The sequence below is a fragment of the Macrobrachium rosenbergii genome, chromosome 37, assembly GCF_040412425.1.
Source record: "Macrobrachium rosenbergii isolate ZJJX-2024 chromosome 37, ASM4041242v1, whole genome shotgun sequence".
Lineage (NCBI taxonomy): Eukaryota > Metazoa > Arthropoda > Malacostraca > Decapoda > Palaemonidae > Macrobrachium > Macrobrachium rosenbergii.
The window spans coordinates 37,686,788-37,711,891 of record NC_089777.1 but is presented as its reverse complement, the minus strand read 5'-3'; the positions used below and the strand labels follow the sequence as shown (position 1 = coordinate 37,711,891).

The 25,104-nt window shown below is 41.4% G+C and overlaps 1 protein-coding gene across 1 annotated transcript in view; it reads left to right on the top strand.

Annotated features, from left to right (window-relative positions):
• Positions 1-24,248, top strand: part of LOC136825498 (uncharacterized) — a 71,604-nt gene extending 47,356 nt beyond the window's left edge. Inside the window, exon 5 of the mRNA XM_067082053.1 lies at positions 20,085-24,248. Coding sequence (XP_066938154.1) covers positions 20,085-21,494 — 1,410 coding nt within the window. The 3' untranslated portion in view covers positions 21,495-24,248. The remainder of the gene's footprint in view (positions 1-20,084) is intronic.
• Positions 24,249-25,104: the final 856 nt, after the last annotated feature.

Sequence of the window (25,104 nt, the reverse complement as noted above, 5' to 3'; positions counted from 1 at the left end):
TCGTTTTGTTGGGCTCTGGTATTAGCCATCTTGAAATAATGGTTATATGATATGTCTGAAAAGACTCAGGTTGTCTGAAAAGACTCAATTGCAGGAATCTGAAACACTCAATTGTTCAGACTGCAGGAGAATGGATCTGTCTGAATAAGACAGGTGATTAGTAAGTCTGAGGAGACTTTTTGTTAAAATTTGATATGTCTTGAAAGACGTGGTTGTTCTTGGCGAACGAATTCTAATATGCGTCTCGGAAGACGTAGTTGGATTTTGTCACGCTCGGACTTGGCCGGCTGTAGCGTGAAGTTAAGGAGTTGTTCTAACGAACTAGAATGATCAGTCCCGTAAGGGCTTAGATGTGTGTGAACTACACTATATAATGTCTCAAAAGGACTTAATTTTGGGTTCCGCAGGAATGAGAAATTCTCGCCACGTGCGACGTAGAATTTTTGTATGAGTCTCTGAGGACTGGAATTTGGAGAAATTCTCGCCACGTGCGACGTAGAATTTTAGGAGTCTCTGAGGACTGGAATTTGGAGAAATTCTCGCCACGTGCGACGTAGAATTTTAGGAGTCTCTGAGGACTGGAATTTGGAGAAATTCTCGCCACGTTCGACGTAGAATTTTAGGAGTCTCTGAGGACTGGAATTTGGAGAAATTCTCGCCACGTGCGACGTAGAATTTTAGGAGTCTCTGAGGACTGGAATTTGGAGAAATTCTCGCCACGTGCGACGTAGAATTTTAGGAGTCTCTGAGGACTGGAATTTGGAGAAATTCTCGCCACGTCACGTAGAATTTTAGGACTTAGGACTTGGAACGATTCGTCCCTTAGGACTTAGAAATTACTAACGGGAAACCCAAAGAAAAATGTATGCTGGGAAATGAATGGGGGAAAAAAAAATGCTACACACGCGGGCATGGGCGGGGGGGGGGGGGTGCAGGTCGTTTGGCCAACACCGGAGGTATTTTTAGATTCTGGGTGAATGAACCCGTATATTTATATACCGTCTGGGATTCCGGGGAATTTCCCAGTCGTCTGAGAGGATAACAGTACAACGGCCTAGTAATTTTCCCTATAAGCGGAGTTTAAATTTCGCTTTCCTAACACCTAACTCGAATTCTAACTACACTGAGAGAATTTTCAGCAATGCAAGCTGACTTCGTCGTGTCCCACGTGGGAATTTTATTCGCGCCTAAATAACAGTTCGCTAATTCGAAATGGTGAAGTAAAAGTTATCACAGAGGAATTTCTTTCGCACTATTCCTCGAAGCAAGAATATGGCAAGGATTTTAACACAGAGGAATTTTCGCACTATTCCTCGAAGCAAAGGATGGTTAGCACTGGTTATTTCTAACTACCTATCCTGAAAGGCATGCATTAACGAATCTAACACAGAGGTTCTTTTCTCTCAGTGATTACATGCGTCCCTATTTCTAATTCTCTAGGAACAGTCACGATTGTAAAAAGGTTTTGCTAAGATTAACACATTACTTACGTGGAATTTTCTGGATCTGTGTGCTGGTTTCACACCTAATTGTCGAATTCTACTTTCCTGAAATTTTCAGCAATGCAATGCTAGGGATTAACGAGATCTAAGGTCGCCATTTTTACGCGTGGTTTTAGGAAATTCTATTCTCAATTTAAGTAATTTAGGCTTTGTGATTCTGATTGGGTAATGGAAAACGTAAAAAGAGGAAAACAAAGGAGAACATGTTACTGATTTATCACAGAGGAATTTTTTGTATTTACATATGACACAGTCGGGAAAGAAGAATATTGGGAAAGATTTGAAACTGGGAATTCCAGCCACACGAGAATTGAAATCCTCTGAAATGAGATTGCACATTTGCCAGTAATGAAAATAGACAAAAGAATTTTAACAAAGGAGTAATAAAGAATTCGATGCAGGAGGTGCAAGGATGGATTTCTGGCTTTCTAGACACTGACTGAAATGGGGCTCTTCCAGGGCACTTTACTATGCTGGATTTTTTGAGATTTTAAAGGGGCAAGGCGATTCGAAACTCCAAGCAACAAAGGTTCTTTTCAATTCAGTTGATTAAAGTTTCTAATTCTATCACAGATGCTTTGAGCTTTGCTAATAGCTGATCTGGCAAGAAAAATCTGTGTGCTGGTTTTAAAAAGCAACACTAGGGATCTGGCAAGTTGCAAATGCAACAACAGGGGACTGCAACTGCAAAACGAGATTATGGCCAGGTCGCCATTTTTACGTTTTTCCGTGGTTTTAGTTTGAAATATGCTCTGTGAGACAGGTAGCAACAATTTAAGGTAATTTAGCCTTGTGATTCTGACTTTGTGGGTACGGGAAAACGTAAAAAAAGATGGAAAACAAAGGAGAATTTCATATGAGCATAGGGCTCTTGTTACTGAGGGAAATATTACGTAAAACACGTGGGCAAATTTAAAGGAGTGTATTTACATAAATGATATCAGTACGGGAAAAGAACTCAAGTAGATTACTATCCTGAAGGAGATTCCTACGGGATTGAATGAAACTGGGGAATTCCAGACACAGTCCGAGAAGCTTCCACGAAATAGGATCCCTCTGAAATGAGAGATATGCACATTATACGCCAGTAATGAAAATAGACAAAAGAATAATGAATTGAAGCTGCACTGAGGGTGCCAAAGGAGTAATAAAGAATTAATACTGCCGATGCAAGAGGCGCACGGACATTAGACAAGGGAGATTTCTGGCTTTCTTTAAGAAAATATTACGAGACAAAAGCGTGACTGAAATGGGGCTCTTCCAGGGCACTTTACCTTAGCAGATTTTCCGAGGGCGTAGAAGGCGGTCCGTGGATGACTTGCGATTTCCGAGGACGAGTTTCTTCCACGTGGTGAGATGCAAGGGCTTCCGTAAAGGGGCAAGGCGATGGGGACTCCTCGAAACTCCAAGCAATGGCGTGTGGGCTCGAGGAATACGGTCGAAGGGCACGAGGAGAAGTATACTTTGGAAAGGGCCACGTGGTTAGGATGCAAGGGCATCGATGGGGCCAGGTGTTGAGGACGTCTTCACAAGTTCACTCCATATCTTCCAGCCCGCGTGTGTGTCGAGACCTCGTGGGTTTTGCTTTTATCCTCCTATGGGGCAGGGGTGCGCCCAACACAGATGCTTTGACTCATTGCACCTGCTGCCCGCAGGGGAGGTTTTGGCCTGTAGGAGAAACACCCAAGCCAGATTACTTTTGCCTCGAAGGAAAGATCTTTATCAAAAATGGGAGCGCCTTTAATCTTTTAAACCCTTGTTTTTAAGTCGATAGACAGATGGTCTATCGATCGGCCGGCTGGCAGTAAATGAAACAACACAACAACCAACAACAACAAAGGAGGGGGGGAGGCAATTTGCTAGCGAATTCTTGCTAATCATAATACCTCCCCATACAAGATGATGTACATACCTCCTTCGGGTGTGTACATCGATATTCAAGAATGAGCGGCAAATGCTTTACGTTACTCTACATTCTGCCTTGCAATGAACTTTACTCCTAAGGGTTTTATGAAGCTGTGACATTACTTTTAATAACACATTGGGACAATTTTCGTTAACAGAACGCAAAGTGATTTAAACACTTGCAAAAGAATAATTACTTTAGATTTGGTTACCCACTGGTAACTTTATAATGTGACTCGAACAATTGTGAATTAATTAAGATTATAGGACCACGTATATGAGGCTATGGCCAACAAATGAAAAGAAAGGTTATTGTTCAAGAATTAAAATACACGGTTACTTAATTTTAGATAAAATGCATGCGGTTAGTACAATCTGCCTTGAAGAGGCTGTGTAAATGAAAAACAGCGTTTATTTTTGTAAATGACATCCCCTTTTACACGATACTGTAATGACTATACATATTCGCATTGATAATTTATCTTCGTTTTAACGTGCTTTTCAGCTATCGTTCAAGCGAGCTGAGGGCCCCACACGGATTTTGACAGCCGTATGCGGGCGAGAGTATTCGCGAGGTTTTAATTCGCTAACCTTAAACTACGCTAATTTTATGCGTCCACTGCCTACTCAATGTTATGACGGGGCGAGCAGACAAAAGATGTGGGGTAGGACAAACAGAGATCTTGGAAGGAATGGAAGGGGAAAAGGGATAATAATAACAAAAGGAAAATTACCAAGACGTTACGAATGAAACTTGACCGCATATGAAAGGCGGGACACGTCCCTCAGAGCTTACAAAAGGGGCATTTAAATCACAAGGGCAAGAGTTTATGACTCGCGATTCATTAAAATAAAGATAACTAAATGACTAAAAGAAAGTAAATGATATTGGCAGAAGAGCTAAGGGAAAAAGAGTGAGGGTTTTATTGTGTTAGGCGGGAATTTATCGTCCTTCGCCTATAAATTACGGCCCGGACTATCACTTCAGTCCCAGGGCGAGGAAAGTGCACCCGAAGGGCGCGACTCCTTCAGGAGGGGCTGACACGCACGCCCGGTGCCAAGGTATGGGCGCAAGGGCGTGCCACTTCTCACTCTGTTATTCTTAATGATTTATACATTGTGTGGGGAATGGTATCCCGTATTTAATTGCCTCTTGTGGGGATAATTTAAGGGAAGATTAATAGAAGGTGATAAGAGATAGAAGTTCCTGAGGAACGGAAGAAGATAGAGGAGGGCCTGACATCCCCTTCTGGATTAGGGGTGCCAAGACCTTCGAAAGATGAAATGGTGGCACAGGTGCCATGGGAGCTCTAGAGCTCTTTGTAAATTACCTGGAATGTCCCACGCCCGTGGTAATTTCGCCTCGAGTCTTTCTTAATGGGACAGTCGTCCTCGGCCGGGGAAGCGGAGGGCCCGCGACCGGAGGGCGGCACGGAGTACCACCTGGGCCTGCTGATGCGACAGCTGACGCAGGAGTGTTCCGTGCGGGTTCTACCATGATCCGTCGCGGCTCTTGTAGTTCATCGGCCAAGTGAGATATGGCAGAATCCTGACTTGCAATTGCGTCGGCGACGGGCTGAGGCAGAGAGGAGGCGGTCGGGGGTGGCGTGAGCGGCTCGCAGGTAACGTTGACCAGCTCAGGCACGGGTTGCGAGGCCGCACCTGCAGGTGAGCTTCCGCGGTGGTCGGGAGGAACCGTCTCTCTGACCGACGCTGGTAGCGGTGCCAGGCCGGGGGAAGAGAGGGGGTCCTGAGTTGGATCCCGTGAATGGAGATCGGCGTAGCGCTCTGGCGCTGGCACTAGGGCAGAGTCAGGCGCTATCAGAGGTTTCTTGGGCTCGTCGGTCAGGACGGACGAAGCTTGGCCCTGCTCGGGGCATGCAAGTGGCACCGGCAGGAATTTGGCATCTCCTGAAGGGAGATTTGATTGGGGCCCTGGCACTGGCACTGAGGCAGGGCCGGGCACTGGAATTGGATCGGGAACCGATCGAGGGGGCCACTGTACATCGTACTCAGGTGGCACTGGTGGGGACTGCACGTCCTCCTGGTACCCAGGGGGCGCCAGTCTTGGCTGAGGGAGAAGCGGGGGAGGATTACTCGCGCCCGCGGAATGATTCGGGGAATGTGGACCCCTAGATTGTCGTGATTTCGGTGGGGACTGAAAGTCCTGTCCCAGGATGACGTCATAGCCTCCGGGGAGATGGCTTGCTACTGCAAGATTGCAAATTTTGGATTGGTGAGGTCTTGTGACTCTCAATTGGACCGTAGGGAGTATCATTTTAAATTGATTTATTCCCTCGATCGTGACGAGTTTTCGTCTATTGATGATAGCTCCGTAGGGAACTCTGTCCCTTCGGATGAGGGAGATTTGTGCGCCCGAGTCCTCGAAAGCAGTGACTCGGCGCGCAGGCTCGCTACCTCGTGGAGGGGCCACGTATACAGGCCCTTCGGCGGGAGGGCCTAATGACTGGGGATCTGTGACGGCCAAGGCGACGGTGGGAGTATTTGATTTATTATTGCGTGGGCATTTTGCCCATGCGGGAGAATGGCCATAAACCTTGCACGCCGTGCAAAAGGTCTGGCTAAAGTCTTTCCGCGCTGCCCCTGTGGAGGGCGCAGGCGAGTTATTTGTCGGTTTTCCGGGAGAGAGAGGAGCCGGTTTCTTGTTCCGGCACTGTTCGGAGGAATGCCCCGTTTTCTTGCAATAATGGCAAGTTAGGGGCTTGCCCGAGTTCCCATTTTTGTGGGAATTTGAACCTCCGAGGAGGGACGGGGATTTATCTTCCGCCCCATGGATCCTTCTTGAGGGTGGTGAGTTTCCCACATATCTGCTATTCGGCAACACTCGGTGAGTGTTGCTGGGGCTTTTTCCACTATATGAGTGGCGAGGGCAGGGGGGCGAGCGCAGGAAATGCTCGAATTTAAACCGCTCGAGTACCTCGGCGGTGTTAGTGGCTCCTTCGAATCGAGCCATTTTGTCAACGCCCGCTCCGAATGGTACGCCCAATCGGACCAAGTCTGGCCTGCTTCTCTGGGCTGCTCTCTCCAACGTCTCCTCCACCGCTCGGGGTAATCTCGCACACGCCAGTAACTGCTTGGCGACGGCTTCCCAGTTTCCCGATCGTCTGCGGGAAGGGCGTGGTAGGCAACGAGGGCCTTTCCGCCCAGGAATTTAGTGAGAACAAGGGAGAGTTCCGCGGGGAGAGATCGCAGCACTCCAGGACTCGTTCGGCCCTTTCAAGCCATACTTGGTTCGGACTCGGTCCATTTTGGCATGAACGAGTGAGCTTGCTGAGGCTGAGGGCACTCATTCCCGCGGCAGGGGCGGGGGGTGGCGTGCTGTCGTTCTAGCACCTGGAGCTCATGGGCGCTCTCTCTTCCCTCTCTCTCTCCTGCTCTTGGGCATTCTTCTCTCTCTCTCTCTCCTCACGTTCTCTCTCCTCCTCGTTGTTCTTGAGCGATTCATTCTCTCTCTCTCTCTTCACGTTCTCTCTCCCTCTCTGCACGTTCTTTTTCCTCCCGTTGTTCTTGAGCGATTCGTTCTCTCTCCTCTCGTTGTTCTTGGGCAATTCTGTTCTCTCTCTCTCCTCACGTTCTTTATCCTCTCCTGCTCTTGGGCACTCTTGCTCTCTCTCTCTCTCTCTCACGTTCTCTTGCTCTCTCCGCCTTGGCATCGTCCACTCGCTCTTGAACCCATGCTCTCAGATCTTGCCCCGATAGTCCCATGTCCTTCCCAGCGGACATGTAGAATTTGAAATCCTCGTTTTGTTGGGCTCTGGTATTAGCCATCTTGAAATAATGGGTATAGGATATGTCTGAAAGACTCAGGTTGTCTGAAAAGACTCAATTGCAGGAATCTGAAACACTCAATTGTTCAGACTGCAGGAGAATGGATCTGTCTGAATAAGACAGTTGATTAGTAAGTCTGAGGAGACTTTTTGTTAAAATTGGATGTGTCTTGGAAAGACGTGGTTGTTCTTGGCGAACGAATTTTAATATGCGTCTCGGAAGACGTAGTGGGATTTTGTCACGCTCGGACTTGGCCGGCTGTAGCGTGAAGTTAAGGAGTTGTTCTAACGAACTAGAATGATCAGTCCCGTGGGGCTTAGATGTGTGTGAACTACACTATATAATGTCTCAAAAGGACTTAATTTTGGGTTTAGGAATGAGAAATTCTCGCACACGTGCGACGTAGTGAGTCTCTGAGGACTGGAATTTGGAGAAATTCTGTCTCGTAGAAAGGACTTGAGGACTGGAGTTTGGAGAAATTTTCTCGCCACGTGCGACGTAGAATTTTAGGAGTCTCTGAGGACTGGAATTTGGAGAAATTCTCGCCACGCATGCGACGTAGAATTTTAGGAGTCTCTGAGGACTGGAATTTGGAGAAATTTTGCGACGTAGAATTTTAGGAGTCTCTGAGGACTGGAATTTGGAGAAATTCTCGCCACGTGCGACGTAGAATTTTAGGAGTCTCTGAGGACTGGAATTTGTGGAATTTGGAGGAATTCTCGCCACGTGCGACGTAGAATTTTAGGAGTCACTTAGGACTTGGAATTACGATTCGTCCCTTAGGACTTAGAAATTACTAACGGGAAACCCAAAGAAAAATGTATGCTGGGAAATGAATGGGGAAAAAAAAAAAAAAATGCTACACACGCGGGCATGGGCGGGGGGGGGGTGCAGGTCGTTTGGCCAACACCGGAGGTATTTTTAGATTCTGGGTGAATGAACCCGTATATTTATATACCGTCTGGGATTCCGGGGAATTTCCCAGTCGTCTGAGAGGATAACAGTACAACGGCCTAGTAATTTTCCCTATAAGCGGAGTTTAAATTTCGCTTTCCTAACACCTAACTCGAATTCTAACTACACTGAGAGAATTTTCAGCAATGCAAGCTGACTTCGTCGTGTCCCACGTGGGAATTTATTCGCGCCTAAATAACAGTTCGCTAATTCGAAATGCGAAGTAAAAGTTATCACAGAGGAATTTCTTTCGCACTATTCCTCGAAGCAAGAATATGGCAAGGATTTTAACACAGAGGAATTTCGCACTATTCCAAAAGATATGGCAAAGATTTTAACACGAAGCAAAGGATGGTTAGCACTGGTTATTTCCTAACTACCTATCCTGAAAGGCATGCATTAACGAATCTAATACGGCGGTTCTTTTCTCTCAGTGATTACATGCGTCCCTATTTCTAATTCCTAGGAACAGTCACGATTGTAAAAAGGTTTTGCTAAGATTAACACATTACTTACGTGGAATTTTCTGGATCTGTGTGCTGGTTTTACACAAAAGGTTCGTAATTGTCTCGTACCCAGCTTAGCTTTGCTAATAGCTGATCTGGCAAGTTGCAAATGCAATAAAGCAACACTAGGGAACTGCAACTGCAAAACGAGATCTATGGCCAGGTCGCCATTTTTACGTTTTTCCGTGGTTTTAGTTTGAAATATGCTCTGTGAGACAGGTAGCAACAATTTAAGTTAATTTAGCCTTGTGATTCTGACTTCGTGGGTACGGGAAAACGTAAAAAAAGAGGAAAACAAAGGAGAATTTCATATGAGCATAGGGCTCTGGTTACTGAGGGAAATATTACGTAAAACACGTGGGCAAATTTAAAGTAGTGTATTTACATAAATGATATCAGTACGGGAAAGAGGAACTCAAGTAGATTACTATCCTGAAGGAGATTCCTACGGGATTGAATGAAACTGGGGAATTCCAGACACAGTCCGAGAAGCTTCCACGAAATAGGATCCTCTGAAATGAGAGATATGCACATTATACGCCAGTAATGAAAATAGACAAAAGAATAATGAATTTGAAGCTGCACTGAGGGTGCCAAAGGAGTAATAAAGAATTAATACTGCCGATGCAAGAGGCGCACGGACATTAGACAAGGGAGATTTCTGGCTTTCTCTTTAAGAAAATATTACGAGACAAAAGCGTGACTGAAATGGGGCTCTTCCAGGGCACTTTACCTTAGCAGATTTTCCGAGGGCGCGTAGAAGGCGGTCCGTGGATGACTTGCGATTTCCGAGGACGAGTTTCTTCCACGTGGTGAGATGCAAGGGCTTCCGTAAAGGGGCAAGGCGATGGGGACTCCTCGAAACTCCAAGCAATGGCGTGTGGGCTCGAGGAATACGGTCGAAGGGCACGAGGAGAAGTATACTTTTGGAAAGGGCCACGTGGTTAGGATGCAAGGGCATCGATGGGGCCAGGTGTTGGGACGTCTTCACAAGTTCACTCCATATCTTCCAGCCCCGAGGTGTGTGTCGAGACCTCGTGGGCTTTTGCTTTTATAAACCCCTCCTATGGGCAGGGTAAATGAAACACAAAATGAAAACAACAGAACAACCAACAACAAAGGAGGGGGAGGCAGGTGGATTTTGCCCAACACAGATATTTTGACTCATTGCAGATACCAGAGAAAGCTAAAGGGGAGGTTTGGAGCTCCATCTGGAGGAGAAAAGGTGAACTACAAAAGCCAGATTACTTTTCCCAAGGTCAAAAGGAAAGATCTTTATCACCCGTGGGAGCACACTTTAATCATTTGAAAGCAACACCCCACTAGAATGATGTTTACTATGGGAGGGACATGACACATGATGGTGGGTCATGGTGGCCACTGGGTCCCCTCTCCAGAAATAGAACAACTTCGTCAAAATCCCTTTCTGGATCGGGTTTTGTCAGCCGATGAAAAATTAACAGAGAAATAAACATAATTCTTAAACTAAAAAGATAAAAATTCTAAGGGGAACAGAAGACCGAAGGTCCAAAAGAAACTTTTAATCACTAGTAACAATAACAATAATGTACAAAAGAAACTGATGTTAGCTTAAAATTAACATGACAATGTGAAAAATGTACATAAACAAAAGCCAGGTGAGAAGTCAAGGCAAGCCTGACTGAAATGACCGTAAGGGGATAACTGAGGCAGTGGAGGAGGAAATGACTAGGAATCAGAAAGGGAACCAGAGGGAGGGACAACGTTCCCTGCCGCGACTGCTGAGAATTTAAGAGCTTCTAAGGATTTCAAATAGTGACGTTTGAAAACCAAGGGTGACTTCCAACCGGTGTACCTGGTAAGATCCGTGAAATTCATGTAATGAAAGTAATTAATGGAGGTGGCCACAGCTCTAATATCATGTGAATAGCTAAAACCTGTGAATACTTAGAACCCTTCTAAAAAGACTTAGAACTGCCTATTTTGATAGTTCAAACACACACAAAACAAACTAAAAATGTTTATACAGGTATTATCCTACTTATGATGGAGTTTGGTTCTAAAAAAACTATCTTTTGTTGGAAAAAACATAAGAGATACCAAAACGTATATCAAACATAGCATAGCCTACATTGTAAAGTATACTCGATACATATACAGTATAGTAATTAGCTAATTCTGGAGGTTCATGCAAAGTGAAATTGAATAGCAAACAAGAATTAGCTTAGTTTACACTTTGGTATATTGTATACATAAACGGTAGCGTTGCCTACATTATACTGTACTCTATGTTCACATATCATATTATACAAACGTCAACATAACGAATATGCATCTTTTCCATGGATCTTTTAAAATGTTATACCTTAATTCACTGTATCCAATAATATTGTACATATTGAACCAATCAAAAACTTCTTTCAGTTTTCTTCTGAAGATGGAAAGAGAAACCCACAGGATTCCTGTATATGACCTGTTTACTTGTAAATATTTACATGTTACTTTTAGGAGGCTAGTGGAAGGGGCACTCATCAGACAGATTAAAGTGATAGAAGGAAACAAAGGATTTACCTCAGAAGATCCCATAAGCTGATCTATAATATTAAAAGAAGCTAAGATCGACCCTTCTGACCTGGAGGTTAGGTCTCCTGCCCAACAGACCAATGATAACTACTCACATACCACAAGGGTTAATACCACTGACCATCAGATCAGGATATCAAACCGTCAGGAGGAGATTAACAACTATTAAGAGAATGGAAACCAGGACAGCCATCATATAAATGACAGCACAGGGAGAAGAAGTTCCAGAAGATTGCTGGGCCTTGAACCAGACTGACTACCTCATCTCTTGAAAAAGGGTCACAGTTAGGACCTGAAAGTACTCGAGTTTAAAAGTAACATGTAAATATTTACAAGTAAACAAGTTATACACAGGAATCGTAGGTTGACCGTAGGTTTAAAATTTGGCACTTATCGTGATTTATATGAAAATATTTCAAAACTGATAAAAGCTACAACCATGAGTTATTTTTGTTGTATTCTACATGAAATTGTGCACATTTTCATGTATAACACTTTATGTAACACCTAATAGAAAACTGTAAAAATTACGACAAGGTGACTAAAGAAATTCTGAGATTTTCAGCGAGTTACATCTTCATGCGGAGGTAAGGAAAAAGTTTTTTCAAAAATTCACCATAAATCGAAATATTGTGCTAGAGACTTCCCGTTTGTTGCAAAAATGAAGGTAAATGATTGAATGTTACCAGAATGTAAGAGTTTTACCTTACAATTTGCACGCAAAACCATTTCGTCCGAAGTCGAAGTTGACCGTAGGTTTAAATTTTTGGCACTTATCGTGATTTATATGAAAATATTTCAAAACTGATAAAAGCTACAAACATGAGTTATTTTTTTTTTTATTCTACATGAAATTGCGCACATTTTCATATAAAACTTTATGTAACGCCTAATAGAAAATGTGCAAAAATTACGACAGTGACTAAAGAATTTCTGAGATTGTAAGAGCCTGCCGCCATCTCTTCCAAACACGTGTGTGTTCGTGTGGTAAATGAATCGTCCATCGGAGTGGCGAGGCGTTTTGGCGTCTTCACAAACAGAAACATACACACAGTTTGATACAGAAGATTCGTTGGAACATTATGAGTACATAATTAGAATGCTTGCATGGCAATGCAAGTAGTGGTGATTGTACATGCATCAAGACAACAATGGTTAGGGAGAAACAGACAGAAATGTTGTATGGTTGAAATCACGTTCCTTTAGAGAAAGAAAACGAGATGTTCTTGTTGTCTTGTCCACTCCGATGGACGACAAACACACGAACACACACGTGTTTAGAAGAGACGGCATCAGGCTCTTACAAGATTTTCAGCAGAGTTAGCTCGGACGTAAGGAAAAAGTTTTTTTCAAAAATTCAACATAAATCTAAATATTGTGCTAGAGACTTCTCGTTTGTTGCAAAATGAAGGTAAATGATTGAATATTACTAGAATGTAAGAGGTTTAGCTTACAATTGCATTTTTCGACCATTTCGGTCTAGTCAAAGTTGACCGAAGGTTGAAATTTTGGCACTTATCGTGATTTATATGAAAATATGTAAAAATTGATAAAAGCTACAACTATGAGTTATTTTTTGTTGTATTCTACATGAAATTGCACACATTTTCATATATAAAACTTTATGTAACTGCTAATAGAAAACAGTGCAAAAATTAGGACAAAGTGACTAAAGAATTTCTGAGATTTTCAGCAGAGTTATGGCAGACGTAAGGAAAAAGTTTTTTTCAAAAATTCACCATAAATCGAAATATTGTGCTAGAGACTTCTCGAGGCCTATAAGTATTTTTCCGCGAATATCTAAAAAAACTTTTTGTGGTCGACGTATTTTATGTCCACTTGGCACCTGACAGACAATTTTTGTCGACGTAAAATACGTCCAGTCGACGTTTAAGGGTTAACCAGTTGTGATAATGTATAACCAGCCAGACTGTAATTATAATATGCTAGCTCTACAAAATGTAATTTTATTACCACAATAATTACCGTATTTCTGTTTGGTGACGTCATTTCACACAATGCCATGCTAGATTCAAACTGCCAAACTGCTGACAGATTGGCATAGAAATAGAGTATATATTTAATAATGCTTGTTCAAAAAGAAATTATATTTAATAATGTTTGTTCAAAAAGAAATGATACCAACACTTAATTTTCAAAAACCTTCAGCGTTTTGTCATCGGTTGACACATCTTTGTGCTCAATTTGTATAGTAAACAAATTTGAGTGGTGTGTGTCTGATTATTGATATTTTAATTATCATTATTTGGGATGAATCTTACCTACTGTTAAAGATAGAGTATATCTCCGCACTGATTGCAAGCCTGCATTCTAAGAAAAGAAAAGATTGAAAGGCTACCTGGATGACTGTCTAGTACACCTGTTCTCCACCAGGCGTTTCAAATATTTTAGCTCTTGTCAGAACTCTCTTTGCTGCCATTGTGTATAGGTGCTTGTTTTCCTCGGATGCCTTACTATAAAGTGTGATCATGAGAGTAGATGTGAGGAAAGTAGGGATTTCTGAAGGGCTGTCTACTTACGTTTGTTTAGTACAGGAAGAGAAGGGAAGCAGATAGATTACGAAAACAACTAGTTAGGTCAGGTCACCAATATGTCATTTCTTCTCCTTCTCCAGGTGCTTCATCTGTAGTTATTCTTACTCAGTCTTGGCTTTTCTTATGCTAATTCTTTAGTTGTCCTGAGACTTCATCTTTAGCTCTGCCTTATTGAGACATTAGAACAGGTGTGAACACTAGGGAATGTTCCAGGTCATCAAAGCGTGCAGTCATTTTCCTTTCCCTGTAAAAGGTAAAATGTCAGTGCCCATGCCCGTTTGTAGCCTGAGCCTAGGACTGGCTTGCGACATTTGGAAGAGTCCACTGCCAGGGAACTGAGTCAGTTCTTGGAGCGATGTAGCTCTGTGCCCTCTGTCACCTGCCTCTCGTTTTTAGTTCCTCATTGGATGAATCGGTAGAGTTGTCGGCAAGCACTCTGCTAGGCCCGAGTTCGAGTCTCCGGCCAGCCAATGGAGAATTAGAGGAATTTATTTCTGGTGATAGAAATTAATTTCTCGCTATAATGTGGTTCGGATTCCACAATAAGCTGTAGGTCCCATTGCTAGATAACCAATTGGTTCTCAGCCATGTAAAAAAAAGTCTAATCCTTCGGGCCAGCCGTAGGAGAGCTGTTAATCAGCTCAGTGGTCTGGTTAAACTAAGGTATACTTTTTCACACCCTGAGTCTTGTTTAATGTGTTAGCCGAAAGATCATTTTGGTAGACGTTAATCTTCAGAATGTATTAAATTTTTACCATCCTCAGCACCTAATATGAGATTGTTAGCACCAATAGGACTAATGATCTGTTTACAGACATTCTTATTAATAATAATGTGTATGAAGTGAGTTGTATTTATTTTGATGTTATGTTGACTTAGTCAATTGATTGTTTAACCATCTATTCTACATCTACTGCTCATTCTAAATCCTTGTCTGCTATTCCTCTCTCCCCTTCAAAATGCACCAGTTTTTTCTTCACATGCTATTTCTTTGGCTATTGGCAAATCTGTTAACTTCTGCCTTGATTAATGTTGCTATTTCCAGTAGTACTGTGGTTACAGTAACTTCAGTTGTTTCAGGCTAGATATTATTCTAGCTACTTAGCTTTCTAAGGATGTGTCTTATGTGTGTGTTCTTAAGATTGTTGAGTCACTTTCAGGCGAGATGGGAGAGTCGTCGTCACTCCTCTTGTTCCCACTCCTCCGAACCATTCCTGTTCTCTTTAGCTGTTTTGTTCAGCTGACTTGTGACGACTCAGGTGAGTCGCTTCAGACTGCATTTCCCTGTCTCCCTTTCAAGTTGTGGATTTGTTGCAGATAGTTTCCAGCTGTCGCCAGCTATTGGAAGTAGAGTTTGAATCAGAGGAATCTCCTTCATTTGTCAGTGTTTGCTAGAGTGTTACACTTTGCTTTAACCTCATTTAGTGGAGAAAAGTCGCCATGTAGAGAATAGGTCCTGGTTGTCTTCGAGTATTTCGACGCCCATTAAGTATCTGGAGAATAAGAACCTAAGCTTTCTCCTTCATTTAGAACACTTTTCATAAATTTTCTTGTACTATGGTGCACAGAGCTTCTTTTAAGTCTGCCATGCTTGTCTTCCTGGAGTCATGGAGAACCACCTTATAGGATGAAGGTGCTTCAACTGTCTTTGGTCAAAGATTTGGTTTTCTTTGTCTGTGTTGTTATTTTGAAGAGATGTACTTGAGACTGGCCAGTGCTTTGGACGTGCTGAGATGGAGTTTGTTGTCCAGATTTCTGTTCAGATTGTTGAAGTTTTATCTTTTACTGAACTTTTGCTCAGTATGATTTATCTTCCCTGTGCCAGCTTAAAGAGGTTGAGGCACCAGCGTAGTGGAATTGGGGTCCAGTTTAAGAAGTTTGTGGCACCAGCTTTAAGTGTTTGTGACATTAGCGAGATTTTAGCGAGAAAGGGTGATAAAAGTTTCTGGCTTGTATGGTCAAACCTGTTTCTGATGCTGCAGGTGAATGTTCTCCTGCTTATACTAACTTGGTTCGGAAGAAGTGATAACACTTAGCCTATGCTCCTTTTGTTGTAAAAAGCTTATTGTGCACAGGAGATGGCAGCTGTTTTGGTTTCTTCTTCAGGTCGCCCTCTACACCTGACTATTTAAGGGAATAATGAAGGATAATGGTACAAGTCATATTTTATACCTGTCAGAGACCCATTCAACCCTCGGATTTCTTTAGGAGACCAATTGCAGGCCTTGTGTCATGCATGGAGAGACTTAAGAGCAGAACCTTAAAATGGTGGGGCGGTACTGAAAAAGAGTTATGATTTCTTTTGGGTTTCCCCTTCATTGGCTTAGTCTCCTATAGCTGTTCCTTTGCGTCTTCTCTAGCAGATGTATCTCATTCTTCAGTAGGAGGTTGTAATTAGAGAGAATGCAGTGGAGCAGGTGTCTGTAGTTCACTGGGATTTCACCTCCGAATTTTTCCTAGCACCATAAGCAACTGGAGATTGACACCCAGTGTTGGACGTATCTAGACTGAATAACTATGCGTCTGACCCCATTCTTTTTGGTTTTTCTAGCTTGGTTTAAGTGTTTTTCCAAGAGAACAGTTGGATGTTTCGGTGAACCTGCAGGATTAATTTTTCTAATACTAATACATCCTTTAAAGTTCTTTCTAAACTAATACATCCTTTGAAGTTCTTTCTGTGTGTATTTGCAGGGAAGGTATTGCTGTGTTCAAGGCACTTTGTTTTGGCTCATGTTACAGAGCCTCAAGTATTCACAAGGAACTTGTTGCCCCGAGTCAGATGGTATCTTCTTTTAGGAGCAAGAATTTTTTTGTACTGAGTTGACAGGTTCATGTTGGCCAACTCTGTCAATGGTATTCCAAGGGCCAAGGATCTTTTGCTTCACCTCACTCAGTCTCTGTGCATTAGGATTTTCAGTCGATTTCCCTAACTCCTCCCTAGTCCATTCTTTAGTCATTATGGTTAGAGTGATGCTTGATTTAACCCTTTCACTGCGAGCCTGTTATTGCTGCTAATGACAAGATCAGTGTCCTGCTCATTGTATAACTGACTAATTTTCTCCCTTTTATATTTGTATTCTTTGTTATTTTCAGTACTGTTATAATATTACATTGTACATACCATTATGTTGTTATAATTTTAATTTTAGTAGTGACAAAATATGCAAATGATATGTAGGTAATTAATCAAATACTGAATCATGTAGCTTTTATGTAATAAAAATCTACAATTATATAGTAAATTATAGTAATATGTAAAAGATAAAAACAAAGACTTTCAAAAACTTGAATGGTGTTCCTCTGCGGTATTTACGTTAAAATACAGAGCAAGAGGGAAGTTTTGCTAGGAGGAGTTTTAAAAATGGGGGTGGTGCGAGAAGATAACAACCCATAAGGCTTTACTTAGTGATTGCTTTCAGTGTCATACCTCTTACAGAATGGAGTCAAGTAACAACATTATCGTTATTCAGTTTAAAAATCGTTATTACAAAACTTAAAAGCATACTCTTGACCAAAAATTTCATCTGGAAAAAACTAAAAAAAAAAAAAAAAAATCAAATATAGACTTGGCATTCTGTAGAAAATGTCAATTTATCTCCAAAAAAGATTCAGAGCACTAATTTTTACAAACAGAATCTTGAATGGTCTTCCATTCATAGTTTTTATCCCTTTGTTGTGTGTGTGTGTGTGTGTGTGTGTGTGTGTGTGTGTGTGTGTGTGTGTGTGTGTGTGTGTGTGTGTGTGTGTGTGTGTGTGTGTGTGTGTGTGTGTGTGTGTGTGTGTGTGTGTGTGTGTGTACTCGCACCACATCTGGTGCTTGAGAAATCTGCTTCCTCCTGTGTAATTTCCTCTGATTCATGATCCTCTTTGATAAAACCTGAAGTCAAAAAATTGTCTAAGGTAGGTTTGTCTATAACTGTGATATAATAAACATTACTGTCATTATCAGAACTATCTGATAGCTCAGGTCTATTACTATCATTGTCATTGCCAAATAAAAGCCTTTGTGCCATATGATCGAGAGGAATTGCCTCCCTTCATGGCATTATGCTGAAGGTCCAGCCCTTCCCCGGAGATTATCCTGCAATTTGGAAATCAGCTCTTTACAGTGACAAGGTAAAAGCATTCTGTAATAAGAGCTGCCTAACTAGAACCAAAAGGATGATGACTGAGGTCAGTCCCCACATCATGGCTGAGACATTTTAATGAATGAGGAGTGCAGTCCCATGCAACAAAAGGTTAATTCTTAAATAGCTTATTTGACAGTTCTTTTGCAAAATACAGTGATTTAGTTAAGGTTTCTTTTCCTCTTCTAAAAATACTGATTTATCTTATGAATAGGGTCTTTACTTCAGAGTTGATCTGTATTATTTCACAAAGAGCTTGATTAGTATATTATGTACATTTATGCAGTTTTATCCTGACCTAGGGTAGGTTATCCCTGTTATCAAAGTCCATTAATATAATAGGTATGTTATGTAGGTAATGAAATTTTAAAACTAGATCCGGGACTTCCATAAAATATACTAATATGTAGTAGTGTATTATTACTCCTTTCATACTTTGTGGTCATCACAAAGTACGATTAGAGTAATAATAACTATTGCATACTATTACTCTAATTGTACTTTGTGATATGATATCTAGCAGGGAATCAGATTGGGTGATATTGTACTGGACTAACACAGGATTATCCCATTTGCTGTGTATCAGGTCCACAATAATATTCAATGGTATTCTTGTTGATTTTATAAAAAAGTTACAAAAGCTTTCGAACCCTGTCTTGGGTTCATCTTCAGTCTAACTAAAAATTATTGACACAATAAGTAAATATGTAAGCTCCAGTTTTAGTGTGGAACCAGTGGATGACCACAACGATGTGTTTTTCTGACAGACGAGACAACAAGCAGGACAGTCAACTATCCAACTAGGTGATTGCTTCTCCTCTTCTTATATTCTGCATGGCTATCCTTCTTGATCTCCTCACCTGTTGTTGTTGTTCTCCAAGTAATTCATTGTTAGCGGTGACATCCTCGGAATTCCAGCTGTTATAAGGTGTCTGCGGGTGATGTCAGAGATAACGGCAGCATCAGACGAAGGAAAGATGGAGCCCGTCCTAACATTAAAACCTTTAATAAATGTTTTGATTAAATGAAAGTTAGCTAGCGGGTCATCGTTAACGAACGACTTGTTTCCCTTAAATGATTCTCCTATATTTATGGCGGTGCCCTTGACTAATCTTCTTATGTTGATGTTATTACTTTTGTGAATAATGTTGGCTCTATTCCAGGGCCCACTAGTTAACTTTCATTTAATCAAAACATTTATTAAAGGTTTTAATGTTAGGACAGGCTCCGTCTTTCCTTCGTCTGATGCTGCTATTATCTCTGACATCACCCCGCAGACACCTTATAACAGCCGGGATTCCGAGGATGTCACCGCTAGCAATGAATTACTTGAAGAACAATAACAACAGGTGAGGAGATCAAGAAGGATAGCCACACAGAATATAAGAAGAGGAGAAGCAATCACCTAGTTGGATAGTTGACCGTCCTGCTTGTCGTCTCGTCCATCGGAAAAACACATCATTGAGGTCGTCCACTGGTTCCACACTTAAAACTGGAGCTAACATATTTACTTATTGCGTCAATAATTTTTGGTTAGACTGAAGATGAACCCAGGACAGGGTTCGAAAGCTTTTGTAACTTTTTTATAAAATCAACAAGAATACCATTGAATATTATCGTGGACCTGATACACAGCATATCCCGTTCTCGATCTAGAGGAGAAAGACCTAATTATCCCATTTCATGTGGCAGTCACAGATAGCAGAAAAATGACAGTAGAGATTAAGGAAGGCTTGGCACACAAAGATATGTAGACTTCATTGGCTCTCAAGTTTGTACTCCACCAGTCAGAATCCATCACTTGCTTGTCTTCATTTTTGTTAATAGCACATATTCAATTCTGTTTCAGCCACGCTAGCATAAGTGAAATATGTATATCATACACAGGTATGGCAGACAACAGTTAGTGTCTGTCTTATATATCAGAATCCATTAGTGTGAGGTTCTACACTTATCAAAATCTGGAGGTTTTCCCCTTGTATTAGTAATGGCAGTATAAATAAAAATTATTTAGCTCATTTTTTACATCTTTGATTGGATTTTATAGTTTTAGGAAAGATACCAGAAAGTTATAATAGACAAAGGTATTGGGTGTGAAGTATTTTAAGACCATGAGATTTATTTTCTTAGATTTATCTATGAACAGGATTTGAGTTTTGGTGTAACACTGATTTCTTTCCTCAGTATGGCCAAGCAGGGTACCCTCCATCATCAACTGGACCTCAGGTATATCCCGGAAATTCATCAACACCTCCAGCTCCTGGAACAAAAGGTTATGGGACTCCTCCACCACCTTCCTCAACTGGATATCAGTATACACCTCCTACATCACAGCCTCAAACTCAACCACAGCCCCAGCCACAGTCTCAGCCTCCCCCACCTACAACGGTATCTACATCGGAACATCAGCCCCCACAGTCATATCCTGGAAATAATCCCCCTCCATCTGGGATGACCTATACTTCCACACCATCTTCAACAGCTCCAACACCAACTCCGTCTGGTTTCAGTGGACTCTCTCACTACCCACAAGGTCCACCAGGGCCACCTGGTCCTCCAGGTGGTCCTCCTGGCCCCCCAGGTCCACTGGGGCCTACTGGTCCCCCAAGTGGTCCTCCTGGACCTCCTGGTCCTACTGGTCCCCCAGGGCCTCCTGGGCCTCCTGGACCTCCTGGTGGTCCTGCTCCTCAATCTTTCCAGATGCCCCCAACTTCAGTAGCAGCTCCTCCTGCATCTGTCGCAACTTCTCCGCCAGGCCAGCCTCCTCATTCAGCTTCTTCGACTCCCCCAGCATCATCTGCTACTCCAGTAGGAGGAACTCCTACACCTACAACGGTGCCAACTTCTATGCCAATGTACCCTGGTAGCCAACCTCCCCAGTCCCAGCCTCCTCCTCCAGCACCACAGCCTACAGCACCTGCACAAACGCAGACACCAACGCCAACACCAACACCGACACCAACCCCGACCCCAACATCTCACCCATCACCAGTACCTCCACAGTCCTCACAGCCACAGCCACAACAGACAAGTTCTCCGAATCCTCCAGCAGTTCCTTCGACTCCAACACCACCAGCATCTCAGAGCTACACAGGCACACCACCACCACCTGTATCCCAGGCTACAGCTCCCAGTCAGCCTGCACCAGCTAGTGCAGGTCCTCCTCCTCCACCTACTCAGCAGGCTCCAGGACCTTATCCCCCACCTTCTCAGCAGTATCCTGGTGGTGGGGCACAGGGATATCACCAGGCCTACCCAAGTCAGTATCCTCCTGGCTCTCAGGCAGGATACCCACCTCCTGGGCAGTATCCAGGTGGTCAACCATATTCACAGCCATATGGGTCCTATCCACCACCAGGTAGCCATCCAGGCTATGGAGCTCCTATGCCAAATGCTCAGCCAGCGTACCAGCATCCTTCTGGTCCTGGATATGCACAGGGTTATCCACCACCACCTGGTAGCCAGTATGGCCAGTACAGGCCATCTCCTGGCCAGGGACCTCCCCAAGGGCAGTTTCCTGGGTATGATCAGAGCAGGTACCCTGGTTATCAACCTCCCCCACCTCCATCAGGTCCTCCATCTGCTCCTCACTAAATTGAATTTTGAGATTCGATTAATTTATAGATGGTGTCATCTCTAGATTATAAGTGTATTCAGAGTATTTTTGTGTGTATACTAAATTTATTATAACTGGAAAAATCTAGGTAGGCCTAATTTTTCACCATTGTATGGTGTCAGTGGATACCAGCTACTTAATGGTACTATATTGTGCATGCATCTGTGGATGCTAAGGTTACACAAATAATGGTTATACAATATTGAGTACCTGAATGGAGTAGTTTACTTCAACAGGATCTTTGTATGTAGAATCTCTTTGAATGACTATTTTTAGTGTTTGGATTTTTGTCAGCGCTTTCATAAAGTGCTGGGTCTCAGTGGAATGAGAATTAATCTTTTCCTTGGAAAAATGCTGTGCAACAGCATCACTAATCAAACAATATTGTCATTTAGATGATATTTGTGGTACATGTGTTTGTTTCATGTTCATTATGAAAGGCATAGTTGTAAATATAAAGGTACAAAAGTATTAAGAACATGACATTGGGATGTTGTCTAACTTCTTGAAGGTTTTGTGTGTGTTGTACAGTAGCTGATAATCTGTTCTTTACATAGTTCCATGTCATAGAATGCTTGTTTGTCAGGAACTTGTCCTGTTTCGTCTCTTTGGACTTTGACTGGTATAATATGCATACAAGATAGTTTTGTGATGTGGATATACCAAACTGTTGCCCAGTGTGCTTTGAGGGCCAAACTATGTCTGGATATAGAAAATCCTCGACGTCTTTCTCTCTTCCATCCTCTCAGTGTCCCAGTGTTTTTTTAAAAATGGTTATTTTTGAAAATATGAATGTATGGAGAGGCATGCTGGTATTTATAAAGAATATAATAGTTCAGTATTTTCAGATGGCTGTTTGGAATGGTTATTCTATCACAGTTTTACTTCATATTTACTATTATTCCTAATCTTGAAACTATTGTTGAATCAGTCCTATGGGTAAAAAAATGAAAACTAGAAATCCAAAGGATCTAAGGCAGATATCCTGGTAAAATAATAATTACAAGGAGGAAAGAAACCTAACAGGTGAATAGGCAATCAAGGAAAATAGTTAAAAGTATTTATTAATGACAGGTGTCTAATCCACTTACTAGGGTTGCATTGGCCATTAACAATTTTCCAATGGCCTTTAACAATTTTCCAAGTTATAAAATTTTCTTGATCTAGCAAGGGAAAGTCTAAAATACTTTTCCTAGATTTGATGGAAGTTAGAGTAATTTTTTAAAAATTAAGTGGTATATCTTTGGCATGTACTTGCTGAATAACATGGGAAGAGGTAAGCATAAGTGGTACCCTTTGAATACTTGTAGCTTGTCGAGTATTGATGTAATTAGCCAGTCCTTAAGCAGGAAATACAGAATGTTATAGCTCTATTCTTTCTGTCCAAAGTTATTTGTTCAGGAGAATAATTTTAAAGCCAGTGGAATGGAAGAAGCCAAGCAGAAAGCAGAGGACCTTGAATCCCGGTCATACCAACAGTCAAATGTGTTTCCTCTTTGGGGACGTAATTCATGTGTACATATGCCACAACCTGACTACAGACTATTTTAGACTGACTTATAAATTTATGAAGTATTAATTTAATATAAGTGGTGGAACAACTGCCAACATGGCATCGATGATCTTGAAGCTTAGCTTGCCCTCCTTGCCATGTAGGAGAATTAAAAGAGCAACCTGTGCATTAAAACTAGTGGCATGCTAGGAATCACATGGTAACTGAAAATTCTTAGCTGATTCACTTAAACTTGTCACATAAATTTGGGCTTATGATTGATACTAAGAATCTGGGTTTTAATCTTAACTAACCTATCATTATTAATGATTTACTTCAAAATTCCCTTTTACAGTTGATCATCACAGTGAACATTGTTATTACAGATTTTGTATTTGCACAGACAGACATGCATTGAATTCTCAGTATTGTCATCTGGCTTGTGCTCTTTATGCCTGAACTCCCCATTTAGCTTTTCATATATGCCGTTAAACCTTGATTTTCAAGACTCTTTCATTGATTTTCATCATGCTCCTTCCTTATGCTCTGTTTTTTAACAGCATTTTACCCCGTAACCAAAGCATTTCATTCTTAAGGATTTCATCTCTTGTATATGGGAGCCTATTTCATTCAAGACTTTTGTAAATTATAGGAATAAGAAGTACATCTCAAGCTCCTAGCCCCTAATGACAACTAAGTTTGTGTGTTAGGAAAGTGGTGGCATTATTTTTTATTTTTACTTAAATATATGGATGTGTAACCAGTTTACTCCTTGTACATTATTGCATATGATGATAATTTTTGTGTACTACAGTAATTGCCAAATTACTGGTATTAAGACTAGGAAGTACAGTACTTGAAAGCTACTATTTTTGCAAGTTTAAAAGAATCATTTTGTCAAATTTAAATTGCTATGCACTATTTTTTCTATAATGTCAGGTACAGCATATGTGTTATGCATATATTTTCTTTTAATCATCTTGCCAAAGGTCATTCTTTCTGTATTTAGCCCTCCAGTTTTAATCAGTCATGTGTTTGTAGATTTGGGTTTTTATAATGTTCGGAATTTAGCAACGAATATTTGAAAAGCTTGTAATTTTTATATTTTAAAAATCTGATCAAACTTGAGTTGGAGTATCTTGCTCACTTGGTAGTTTAATGTAGAGTTTCCATACGTTTAATTCTGTATGATTTTCAATGTGGTCATCTGGTTGATATTAATAAAAGATTCATTCCAAAATTATCTTTAATTAAATTACTTTGTAAATGTGTTTTCTCCATACTGGTACTGTTGTTGAAGAAATCAAAGGTATAGTGTGTCATGAAGTTTTAGTATAAAAATATATGGTCCAAATCCTTAACATGTTTTGATTGCAATAACTGAAAACTTATGTTTGTCTAGTTTTACCACAGGAAATGCAGTCCACTGTCAAAAAGTGGATTGCATTTCATTAAAAAGTGATATATGAGTCATTATTGTCAAATATATAATTCATGTCAAAACTTTACGAAAGGTCTGTCCCATGTCACAATCTGGCCAAGGTTTTTTCAGCTTCAGTTTTTTTTCATGCTTGATATTTTTCATGGCATGAGCAATTGTGTAAAAATGCCAACATTTTCATTACCTTTTCTCTGGTAGGGTCATCTCCCATTGCATGAGCTGTTCTCACTTTAGAATACTGAGTGTATTCTAAAGATCTAGAGATTAGATGAGATACATGTTGAGAGCCAAGTACAGTACTATATGACTTCAGTACCTTTAATGTTGAACTTAAGATTCTGGGGAACTAGGGGCATTGTCTAGTATCAGTAAAACCTTAAAAGGCAGTCTGTTACTGGTGAGGTATGTTCTGACTTCTGGGACTGAGCACCAAAGAAATTATAGGAAAAATGTTCAGATAGACCATGCCTTCTTTTTGTTCATCCAAAGACTGGTTGTTGGAATATATCTTTTATCTCCAAGGCTTTAGGATTAGCTGCTATATAAAACAGGGATGCTGTGATCCCAAAGCCAATGGAGTTAGTGCAAAACAGTGTCAGTCTCTCTTTTCTTGCTTTAAAACTGGTGCTTATTCTTCTTGACTAATTTCCTCTGT